Source organism: Hylobates moloch, unplaced genomic scaffold (assembly GCF_009828535.3).
Source record: "Hylobates moloch isolate HMO894 unplaced genomic scaffold, HMol_V3 SCAFFOLD_10, whole genome shotgun sequence".
NCBI lineage: Eukaryota > Metazoa > Chordata > Mammalia > Primates > Hylobatidae > Hylobates > Hylobates moloch.
The window spans coordinates 109531151-109543391 of record NW_026652285.1 but is presented as its reverse complement, the minus strand read 5'-3'; the positions used below and the strand labels follow the sequence as shown (position 1 = coordinate 109543391).

Sequence of the window (12241 nt, the reverse complement as noted above, 5' to 3'; positions counted from 1 at the left end):
CTTCCTCACGCCATAAGCACCGGGGGAAGTGAAAGGAGGAAGAGATGTCGGAGCCAGCAGGCCCAGAAGCAGACGCAGAAGGTGGTGGCCCCACAGGAGCAGACGCAGAAGTGCCAACGGGGAAGGAGGTGGCCCCACGCAGAGGCAGGTTGGGCCGGGGCGGGGGGCTGGTGACCAGGGCAACCTCAGCTACTTTGCTGCACCCGCCCTCGCCTCCCTTGAAATACAAAAACAGCAGCAGCAGCCAGAAATAGTTGAGGAAGATATAAGAAATATTTGCCACACATGGGAGCGATTAAGGTCCTTAATATTTAAAGAGCTTTTATATGTTGCTAAAGAAAATGACAAAAGCCGATAGGGAAAAGTGAGCAGAGATGTGGAGAAACCATTCGCGGAGCAGGAAACTGGCCGGGAATTCCACGAAGAAAGTCCTCATCCCATCAGGAATCATGGAAAGGCCAATGAAAGCGACGAGGTAACCCGTTTTTAATTTGAGAGGGTTTTGATCTGTCGCCCAGGCTGGGGCTCACCGCTGTCTTGATCTCCTGGGCTCAAGCGATTCTCCCATCCGCTCAGCCTCCCGAGTAGCTGGGACTACAGGCATCACCATGCCTGGCTAATTCTTTTATGTTTTGTAGAGACAGGGTCTCACTGTATTGCCCAGGCTAATCTCAAACTCCTGGCCTCAAACAATCCTCCTGCCTCCTCGGCCTGTCACAGCCTTTTTTTGAAGGTAATGTGGTAACAGCTCTTAAAGTAGTGTGACTGATGAGTGCACAAGCCTGTCCAGCCCCAGCCACCCCCTGGCACCTTTTCCGAGGGTGTCTACTGCCCCGCTGTGCCGTGCCCGCTAATCTGGGCGTGGCCCGATCACACAATGGCTTTTCTGGAAGGATCCGATGTTCACGAGGCTTATTGCTAAGGAGGAAGATGCAACAGGTCCAGCTGTTCCAAGTGACTGGGTCACGCTTCGCATCCATGTGGAATGTCTTCTGCCACCTGCCTGGATGCACTCTCGTGACTACCCAGCAGGCTGGGAACAGCCCCCGCCTGCCCCAGTGACCTGCCTGCCCTGCTCTCAAGTGCAGACGCCCAGGCCTGCACGTCCACGCTCACTATACAACCCCACGTGGCCCCCCCGGGCAGCCCCGTGGCCGGACGTGCACCTAGCAGAGAAGCCACCCTTGAGACCTGGGATGTGGTCTGGGGGCTGTGTGGAGACCTCCAGCCAGGGTGCCGGAGCGGCTGAGGGCAAGCAGAGGCGTGATTCCTGTCTGTAAGGTACAACGCCCGTGAGCAGGTATCAATAATGTAGGCATAATCGCAATGGTGGAGGGAGCTGTGGCGGTCACACCCTTGCTGTTAGCATTGCCTCTGTGGGGGCAGGAGAGAGCAGACATAAAACCTGTCCTTGAAAGGTGCAAGATGGCCCCGATGGCTCCCTGCCCCTGTCCTGGTGCCTGCAGGCAGGCGGGTCAGCTCCCCTCCTGCTGCCAAATCTCCCATGTCTCTGTGTGCTGTCACCCCTGCTTTCTGGCCTGAGGGCTGGGAAGGAAGGTCTGGGGAGCCCAGGAGATGAGAAGTACCTGAAAACCACCCCCAATGCCCCCCAACCTTCAGGCGCGCCTGTGTGTCTGTGTGTGTCTCACTCTAACTCACCCAGTCGACTGACTTGAGCAGCCAACCTTGGTCATTCCCAGAACCACCACTGGGGGGCACACGTGCGGCTAGACCGGGGGCGCCCGAAAATCTGTCTCTACAAAAAGTAAAAAAAAAAATTAATGGGGTGTGGTGGTGGTGCGTGCCTGTGGTGTCAGCTACTTGGGACGCTGAGGCAGGAGGATCACTTGAGCCCGAGAATTCAAGGCTACAGTGAGTTAAGATTATGCTACTGCACTCCATCCTGGGTGACAGAGCAAGACCTTGTCTCAAGAAAAAAATTGTAAATGAGTAAAATTTTAAAAAACAGATTTTGTCAGTCTTTCTGTCATTTCAGCGCCTTCTCAATCCCGGTGTCTGCTGATGGCCTCTTCCCTGCGGTCAGGATTCTCACAGTTCTTTGGGTGTGGAGGAATTCTGGTTTGTAATTTTTTTTTTTTTAGAGTCTCTTTCTGTTGCCCAGGCTGGAGTGCAGTGGCGCAATCTCGTCTGACTGCAACCTCCACCTCCCAGGTTCAAGTAATTCTCCTGCTTCAGCGTCCCAAGTAGCTGGGATTGCAGGCGCCCACTACCACGCTTGGCTAATTTTTTGTATTTTTAGTAGAGACGGGGGTTTCACCATGTTGACCAGGCTGGTCTCGAACTCCTGACTTCAGGTGATCCACGTGCCTTGGCCTCCCAAAGTGCTGGGATTACAGGCGTGAGCCACCGCGCCTGGCCTGGTTTGTAATATTTTCAATCTTACTTAATGAGACTTGGAGTCTTCCTTTTATCCTATGGTGACCATTGCTGTTTTAGTTTCAGCCTCAGTGGCTATTGGTCCAAGGTCAGTTTTTCTCCAAGATTTTGGGGCACCGTCTGGTCTAGTCACACGTATGCCCCCCAGTGGTGGTTCTGGGAATGACCAGGCTGGTGGTCCTGAACTCCTGGCCTCAAGTGATCCTCCTGCCTTGGCCTCCCAAAGTGCTGGGATTACAGGCGTGAGCCACCATGCCCGGCCTGAAGACTTTAAAGTAGCTATTATAGTAGTGCCCAACTGAGCCATCGTGAGCACTTTAAATGTTAGAATAGAAAGTCTCAGCAAAGGCTGGGCCCGGTGGCTCACGCCTGTAATCCAAGCACATTGGGAGGCCGAGGCAGATGGATCACTTGAGCCCAGAAGTTTGAGAGAAGCTTGGGCAACATGGTTAAACCCCGTTTCTACTAAAAAAAAAAAAAAAAAAAAAACAAAAATCAGCCGGGCATGGTGGTGCATGCCTGTGGTCCCAGCTACTTGGGAGGCTAAGGAGGGAGGATTGCGTGAGCCAAGGAGTTCACAGCTGCAGTGAGCTATGATCCTGCCACTGCACTCTAGCCTGGGTTACAGAGCGAAATGCTGTCTCAAAAAATAATAATAAAATAAGAAAGAAAAGAAAGTCTCAACAAATAAATAGAACCATATGAAAATTTTAGAACCAAAAAACACAATAACCAAAACTGAGAAAACGAAACAAACTTCCTTGAGCAGACTCAATAGCAGAATGGAGACGGCAGAGGGAAGAGTCAGTAAATGTGAAGACGGATCAGCAGAGATTATCCCATCTGAACAACAAAAAAAGATTAAAAGAGTAAGTGGGCAGGGTGCGGTGGCTCACGCCTGTAATCCCAGTACTTTGAAAGGCAGAGGCAGGCGGATTACATGATGTCAGGAATTCAAGACCAGCCCGGCCAATGTAGTGAAACCCCATCTCTACTAAAACTACAAACATTACCCGGGCGTGGTGGCGGGTGCCTGAATCCCAGCTACTCAGGAAGCTGAGGCAGGAGAATCGATTGAACCCGGGAAGTGGAGGTTGCAGTGAGCTGAGATCGTGCCACTGCATTCCAGCCTGGGCGACAGAGCAAGATTCTGTCTCAAAAAATAAAATTAAAAAGTAAAAATAAAATATCTGAAGCAAAACCTGACAGAATTGAAAGGAGAAGTAAACACATTCGTGATGACACCAGCATTCTTCTCAGTAATAGAACTAATGGACAATCAGCAAGATATTAATACTGACACTGGCCAACTGGACACAAGCACACTTGGAGAACACTGCACCTACCAACGGCAACATCGAGATTCTTCTCAAATGCACATGGAGTAGCACCAAGATCAGCCAGATTGTGGTTCAAAAACAAAAAAAACCTTAGCAAATTTAAAACAATCGAAGTTGGCCAGGCGCGGTGGCTCACGCCTCTAATCCCAGCATTTTGGGAGGCCGAGGCGGGCGGATCACCTGAGTTCAGGAGTTCGAGACCAGCCTGGCCAACCTGGTGAAACCCCGTCTCTATTAAAAATACAAAAAAATTAGGCGGGCATGGTGGCACATCAGTAATCCCAGCTACTGGGGAGGCTGAGGCAGGAGAATCACCCAAACCCGGGAGGTGGAGGTTGCAGTGAGCCTTCATTGTGCCACTGTATTTCAGCCTGGGTGACAGAGTGAGATTTTGTCTCAAAAAATATATATATATATGTGTATATATATATATATGTGTGTATATATATATATATATTTAAACTAAATAAAATGAAAATACAACATATCAAAAATTGAGAGAGATAAACAGTGCTTAGAGGGAAATTCATAGCACCAATGCTTACATTAGAAAAAAAGAAAGGTTCAAGTCAATGATCTAACCTTCTGCATTAAGCAACTAGAAAAGGAGGAGCAATATAAGCTGAAATCAAGCAGAAGAAAGGAAATACATGTAAGAGCAGAATTAAAATAATTCAAAAACTGGCCAGGCGCGGTGGTTCACGCCTATAATCCCAGCACTTTAGGAGGCCGAGGGGGGCGGATCATGAGGTCAGGAGATCGAGACCAACCTGGCTAACACAGTGAAACCCTGTCTCTACTAAAAATACAAAAAATTAGCCGGGCATGGTGGCAGGCGCCTGTAGTCCCAGCAACTGGGAGGCTGAGGCAGGAGAATGGCCTGAACTGGGGAGGCAGAGATTGCAGTGAGCTGAGATCCGGCCACTGCACTCCAGCCTGGGCAACACAGCGAGACTCTGTCTCAAAAAAATAAATAAATAAATAAATTCAAAAACCAAAAAGAAAAAATTATGAAACAAAAAGCTGGTTCTTTGAAATGATGAATAAAATGGATAGACCTCTAGCTAGCAACACTGATGAGAGACACAGAGGACAAAATTACCAATATGAGGAATGGGAGGGTTATCACTACAGACCCTACAGACATTAAAAGGATAACCAGGAAGTACTATGAATAATTGTATTCACATAAATTTAGCAACTTAGGTGAAATGGACCAATTCTTTGAAAGCCACAAACTACCAAAACTCATTAAATAGACAACCTGAACAATCCTATTAACTATTAAAGAAACTGAATTTGTACTTTAAGACTTTTCTAAAAAGGAAAGTACTGACTCAGATGGTTTTACCACCAAATTATACAACATATTTAAAGAAGAAATTTAATACAAATTCTTCAAATATTCCACAAAATAAAACAAGGACAGCTGGCTGGGCGCGCTGGTTCATGCCTGTAATTCCAGCACTTTGGGAGGCCGAGGCGGGCAAATTACAAGGTCAGGAGTTCAAGACCATCCTGGCCAACGTGGTGAAACCCCGTCTCTACTGAAAATACAAAAGATTAGCCAGGCATGGTGGCAGGCACCTGTAATCCCAGCTACTCCGGAGGCTGAGGCAGGAGAATCGCTTGAACCTGGGAGGTGGAGGTTGCAGTGAGCCAAGTCTGAGCCATTGCATTCTAGCCTGGGTGACAGAGCCAGACTCCATCTCAAAAAAAAAAAAAAAAAAAAAAAGGACAACTTCCCAGACTCATTTTATAAGCCCAGCATTATCCCCATACAGAAACCAGGACTAAAAAAGAAAACTATGAAACTTTGTTGAACACAACTGCAAAAATCCTCAACAAGCACATTTGACGCTTACTATCCATGGCAGCTAGTGGTATGAAGTTGCTGCAAACACTGAATTAGAGAATATGCTAAACTATTGCCCCTAAGGGAAATGCAAAGTTACGTTCCTGCAGGCTTCTGGTCACATTTTTGTTAAATGATCAATATATTAATAAAACCTTCTTTTATGTGTATTTTTGTTTAAGGGCACCTTATTTAATATGTATAGTGTCACTAACATTGAACTCATGGCCAACAGCGCTAACTCTTGCACGAATGAAGCTTATCCAATGTGTGGTTTCTCTGTAAAGTGCATCTCAGCCTTCTTGCATTTCTGCACTATGCTGAGAGGCCATTATAAACAGTGAACAGCTTTTTCACCAAGAAAAAGCACAAAAATGCGCACACATGACACCAAATATGCTACCAGTAAAGAGAGTCCCGATTGAGACCCCAAGAGGGTTCTCAGATCTCACACAGAAATGAATTCACCCCCACATTCCCCCACCCTACTCCCCGCCCCCCAACACCCCCGGCCCCAGCCCGGCCCCGGCCTCGGCCTCGGCCTTGCCCTGCGCCCTCCCCACTGCCTGACCCCGCCCCGGCCCCGCCCCGGCCCCGCCCCAACCCCACCCAGCCCCCGCCCTGGCCCCGCCCCGGCCCCGCCCCAACCCCACCCAGCCCCGGCCCTGGCCCCGCCCCTCCCCACCCCCGGCCCTGAGCCGCTTCAGAGGCCGGGACCCCGACGGCGGCGGCCGGGGGACCCACGGCGAGCGGGAAAGGCAGAGTGGCTGCAAGTGGAAAACGACCGGCGCCGCGGGGTCTGCAGGCGCTTCCGCCCGCGCCCCGGGCCTGGACCTTCGGGGTCACCTGACTCCGACCTGCCCGGGCCGGGCTGCGCGGGGGGTAAAGTCCGGGCCGGGGTCAAGAGCGCGGCTGCAGGCCGTAGGGGGCGGGGTCCCGGAGTTCTGGCCCTCGCAGCTCCAGGCTCCTCTTCAGCTTCCCTCTCCTGCCGCCCACCCCCCGGGGGCGGGGCGACCCTGGGCGCCGAGACAGACCCGCGGGTGGGGGATGCAGGGAGACCCTGGGCGGAGGACCCGAGGGTGGAGTGGGCGGGGCGACCTTGGGCGCTGGCCTCAGCCTGCCGGCCCTGGAGCCAGGTGCACAGCGCATCGCCCGAGGCTGTCACCGCCCCGCCCCTCCCACCCCAGCTGTCCTGGACCCAGGGGCAGGGAGAGGCTGGACGCCAGGTGCACGGACACAGATACGCCTGAGCACAGCTTCCTCCTTGCCGCTCCGGGAAGTGGGCAACCAGCCCAGGTGAGGGTCCAAGGGGATGTCCCGGGGGGACTGTCCTGGTCTGGGGGGCTGTCCTGGTCTGGGGGGCTCTGCTGGTCTGGGGGCGCTGTGCTGGTCTGGGGGGGCTGTCCTGGTCTGGGGGACTGTTCTGTCTGAGGGGCTGTCCTGGTCTGGGGATGCTGTCCTGGTCTGGGGGGGCTGTCCTGGTCTGGGGGACTGTTCTGTCTGAGGGGGTGTCCTGGTCTAGGGGGCTGTTCTGATCTGGGAGGCTGTTCTGGTCTGGGGGGTCTTTTGAGTGTGGGAGAGGTTGCCCCATCCTCTTTGCCTACCTGGAGGCTCAGGCCTGGGGGTCTCAGGTGGCTACATCTTCTGGGTGTGGAGTCCTTGTGTTCCTGGCCCCTGTCACCTGTTTGTCCCTATGAGGTGGCCTGTGGCCTGGGTGCTGGTTGGGGACACAGGCTGGGCCCTGTCTGGGCTGGACCGGTCTCCTGTCCCCTCTGAGCCTCTGTCATCTATCCTCCTTAAAATGGGCTTATATCCCCCCGACATACAGAATTGCGTGAGGACCCCACAGCGTGTCCCACTTTACATGTGCCCAGGAGCCCCAGGTCAGGACCAGGGCAGCACCCGCGCCTGCCACTCAGTGTGGATGCAGCGTTTCCCAGGGGGAACACGATAGGACACGGTCACATGGGGTTCAGGTGCCGGGACCTTGGCGGGCAGTTTCTGGCTTTGACCACTCCTTTGGGCAGTGGTACCCGTGTGAAGCGGGGCTGTATGGGGCACAGGGTCGGCCTGGGGTAGTTTGAGAGCTGAGACCCTTGCTGGGCATCCGGGCAGAGGAGGAGGTGGACACCTCGGCCACAGGGTGAGAGAAGCCCAGGCCCCTCAGATGGCATTCCTGGGTCCACCTCCCGCCCAGGGGCCATCTGGCGCCAGCTAAGAAGGTGCAGAGTCAGATTAGAGAAGCCTTGGGCTGGATTTCCAGAGAAACCGATGTCGTTAAGAAGCCTCACACTCGGCTTCTAGGATGACTGGCCTCACCCTGGGTTCACCCACAGCCCCTCGGCAACAGTCCCCTCAGGGCTCCAGAGAGAAACTCACCCTGGGAGAGCCTGGGGTGGGGGCCGCAGAGAGGAGGCAGAGCCCTGGGCCCCCAGTGCAGGCTGGAGCTGGGGCTGCTCCTGGGGAGGGTGGCACGGGAGAGGCAGGACCAAGGGGTGGGGACACAGGGTGGCCCCATCACATGGTAGGGGCAGCTCCGCAAGTCCCATCCGAGGGGGTCTGAGGGGGCTACTTGGATCCTGCTGGGGCTGTGTCCCCAGACGAGGCCCCTGCTGCCCCTCCGCCCCCCTCCCACAGGGCCCTCTGATGCCCGTGGCACCCGTGGCAGGCGTGGCTCCCAGGGAGTGGTCCTTGGCCACAGGAGGCCGTCTGAGCCCCGGGGATGCCTCTAAGGCAATTGGCTCTCCAGGGAGACGGGGAGCGAAGCCTCTGCCTCTGGAGGGCGGGATGGGGACACCGAGTGCAGCCTGGGTGCCCACGGCCATCCCCCCGCAGGAACCAGTACCACCTGCACCATGGGGCTGTCCCGGAAGGGGCAGGTCTTCTTGGCCCTGTTGGGGGCCTCGGGGGTCTCAGGCCTCACTGCACTCATTCTCCTCCTGGTGGAGGCCACCAGCGTGCTCCTGCCCACAGACATCAAGGTGCGTCCCCGCCGGCAGGGGAGGCCGGGCTGGGTCCACAGGTGTTGCCTCGCACTCATCCTACTGTCTCCCCAGTTTGGGATCGTGTTTGATGCCGGCTCCTCCCACACGTCCCTCTTCCTGTATCAGTGGCCGGCGAACAAGGAGAATGGCACGGGTGTGGTCAGCCAGGCCCTGGCCTGCCAGGTGGAAGGTTAGTGGGCAGTTCTGCAGCCCGGTGCTGGGACCTGCCTGTTGCTGCCTGGCTGGGATTCCCAGCTGCACGGAAAGGGTTTGGAGAGGTTCAGTGACTTGGCCGAGCTCACACGCCAGGCATGGGTGCCGGGCTGGAGCCTGTGTTCACGCCGTAGCACTCTGGGGACCTCCCTGCCTGATCCTGGTGATCAGTCAGATTCTCACGGCCCGGCCGGGGTCTGCCCAGCGTCTGCTGCCTCCAGCCCTGACCCTCTCTGGCCCCTGGCGCTCCTCACCCTGGCACCACATGGTGCTGGCGGCCGAGGCTGGTAGTTACAGGGGTGCCTGTACTCCAGGATCCTGAGGGGGGAAAACAGGAGGCCCCGAGTTTGTTTTCTGGGGGCTCTGGTAACAAGTTACCACAAACTGGGGGCTTAAAACAGCAGCAGTTTATTTCTCAGCATTCTATAAGTCTGAAAACAAGGTGTGGACAGGGCCACACCCCCTCCAGAGGCTGGGGGTTAGGGTCCTTCCTGCTTCCTCCAGCCTGAGCGCTCCACGCAGCCCTTGGCTGGTGACCTCACCAGGGGTCAGGAGGTGGTCACGTCTTTGGGGGCTGCCTTTCAGCCCAGCCAGCCTGCGGGGTCTGGAGCTCTGTCCCCGGCTGCTGTTCCAGGGCCTGGAATCTCCTCCTACACTTCTAACCCTGCACAGGCTGGTGAGAGTCTGCAGGGCTGCTTGGAGGAGGCGCTGGTGCTGATCCCAGAGGCCCAGCATCGGAAAACACCCACGTTCCTGGGGGCCACGGCTGGCATGAGGTTGCTCAGGTGAGGCGGGCATGGCCTTGGCACCCATGGGGAGTGGCTGCAGAAGCCACGGTCTCAGCCAGCGTGGCAGGCAGGGTGGGGCCGGGCCCAGGCTTCCAGCCCGCTCCAGCCCCTGGTCCTCTGTGCCCAGCCAGAAGAACAGCTCTCAGGCCAGGGACATCTTTGCAGCCGTCACCCAGGTCCTGGGCCGATCTCCCGTGGACTTTTGGGGTGCCGAGCTCCTGGCCGGGCAGGACGAAGGTGCCTTCGGTTGGATCACTGTCAACTACGGCTTGGAGACGCTTGTCAAGGTGCCACAGGCAGCCTGAGGGCAGGGGCTGGTCTGCGAGGGGCTGGTGTCTGGGGCTGGCTGACCAGGGCGGGGTCTGGGTGGCTGCCCCGAGCTGAGTGGCCCCTTCTGTGCCCAGTACTCCTTCACTGGAGAATGGATCCAGCCTCCGGAGGAGACGCTGGTGGGCGCCCTGGACATGGGGGGGGCCTCCACCCAGATCACATTCGTGCCTGGGGGCCCCATCTTGGACAAGAGCACCCAGGCCGATTTTCGCCTCTACGGCTCCGACTACAGCGTCTACACTCACAGCTACCTCTGCTTTGGACGGGACCAGATTCTGAGCAGGCTCCTTGTGGGGCTGGTGCAGGTCAGCTGGCCCTGGGGAGGGTGCACGGGGCCGTGGGAACAGGGCTATGGGCACGGGGCTGGCGTGGGCCACCCGGCCCCGGGGAGGGCGCACAGGGTATGGGTGTAGGGCTGGCGTGGTCATCGGGCCATGGGGAGGGCGCACAGGGTATGGGTGTAGGGCTGGCGTGGGTCACCTGGCCCCAGGGAGGGTGCACAGGGTATGGGTGTAGGGCTGGTGTGGGTCACCCGGCCCTGGGGAGGGTGCACGGGGCTATGAGCATGGGGCTGGCGTGGGTCATCTGGCCCCCGGGAGGGTGCACAGGGCTGCGGGTGTGGGGCTGGTGCTCAGGCCTCCCTGCCCTCTGCAGAGCCGCCCGGCTGCCCTGCTCCGTCACCCGTGCTACCTCAGCGGCTATCAGACCACACTGGCCCTGGCCCCGCTGTATGAATCACCCTGTGTCCACACCACACCCCCGCTGAGCCTCTCCCAGAACCTCACAGTTGAAGGGACAGGCAACCCTGGGGCCTGCGTCTCAGCCATCCGGGAACTTTTCAACTTCTCCAGCTGCCAGGGCCAGGAGGACTGTGCCTTTGACGGGGTCTACCAGCCCCCGCTGCGGGGCCAGTTCTACGTGAGCACCCACACTGCCCCCACCAGGGGTCCGGGCTTCCTTGTGGGGCCTCAGGTGCCTGTCTGACTCCAGCAGGCCCAGGAGGGGCCCAGGCTGGCTCTTAGGGGCTCCGGGAGCCCGGGTGGGGTGGGGATTTGACCCAGCGTGGCCACAGCGAAGGCACAGCCACCTCCTCTCTCGCTCAGGCCTTCTCCAACTTCTACTACACCTTCCACTTCCTGAACCTCACCTCCGGGCAGCCCCTGAGCACGGTCAACGCCACCATCTGGGAGTTCTGCCAGAGGCCCTGGAAACTGGTGGGTGGGCCCCGGGCTCCCTGGCTGCAGCGAGGGTCCCTGAGGGTGCAGGGCTGCCCCGGGCAGGATGCTGGAGCCTCATTCTGGGCAGCGCGGCCAGCAGGGCCAGGGGAGGCACGGGCGGAGGATAGCTCCAGGCCGTGCCGCTCCAGGTAGGAGGCTGTGGCCACGGCTGCAGCTGGACTCAGCCTCTGGCCCGCCGAGAGGGGGCCGCAGCCCGCACCACAAAACTGGTCGGTGGGGCCAGCGAGGGGCTGTCTACCACTGCCCAGCTTGCTCTTGTTGTCTGCGTGCTCGGGTTGGCCAGGGCAGATGGGGCGGTCCCCACATGATTGGGGATCAGGGGCCCTCACCTGGCCCCTTGGCCTCCTGGGTCCCAGGTGGAGGCCAGCTACCCTGGGCAGGACCGCTGGCTGCGGGACTACTGTGCCTCAGGCCTGTACATCCTCACCCTCCTGCACGAGGGCTACGGGTTCAGCGAGGAGACCTGGCCCAGCCTCGAGTTCCGAAAGCAGGTGACTGCCTCCCCTGGGCGTGGGCGGGTCGTGGTCCTGGGGTAGCTGCCCCACAGCCCTGAACAGCCGTGTGTCCCGCAGGCGGGCGGTGTGGACATTGGCTGGACACTGGGCTACATGCTGAACCTGACCGGGATGATCCCGGCCGACGCGCCGGCTCAGTGGTGGGCAGTGAACCATGGCGTCTGGGTGGCCAAAGTGGTGTTCATGGTGCTGGCCCTGGTGGCGGTGCTGGGGGCTGCCTCGGTCCAGCTCTTCTGGTTGCAGGACTAGTGGGAAGGCAGAGGTGGGTCCCCACAGAGCCCACAGGCAGCTGTGTCCCAGATGCCGGAGGCTTCCTGAGCCCTGAGCACCATGGGGCCTTGCTCTGTGGCTCTGTCTGTGGTCAGGTGACAGCCACCTCCAGGGCACCGTCAGGGTGGTGCTGGCCACAGAGGCTGCGTGGCCGCCCCTCCTGGCGTCCCCGCCCCCCCCACCGCAACTGGGCTTCCAGGGCCCTGGGTGCCTTTCTGTATACAGGCCGCCAGGACTCATGGTGTCTCCAGGCTGTGTGACTGCAGGGCCACATGCTGCCTGCAAGCGGGGCAAGACCACGGAGGCACAGG

At 57.6% G+C, this 12241-nt stretch overlaps 1 protein-coding gene across 1 annotated transcript; it reads left to right on the top strand.

Annotated features, from left to right (window-relative positions):
* The first annotated feature begins 8447 nt into the window (after positions 1-8447).
* Positions 8448-12228, top strand: ENTPD8 (ectonucleoside triphosphate diphosphohydrolase 8). The gene is made up of 9 exons (XM_058444787.1): positions 8448-8573; positions 8649-8766; positions 9424-9574; positions 9705-9864; positions 9982-10212; positions 10562-10825; positions 11011-11121; positions 11502-11636; positions 11718-12228. Exons 1-9 carry the CDS (start codon positions 8448-8450, stop codon positions 11907-11909), a joined length of 1488 nt encoding a protein of 495 aa, XP_058300770.1. The 3' UTR covers positions 11910-12228.
* The last annotated feature ends 13 nt before the right edge of the window (positions 12229-12241 follow it).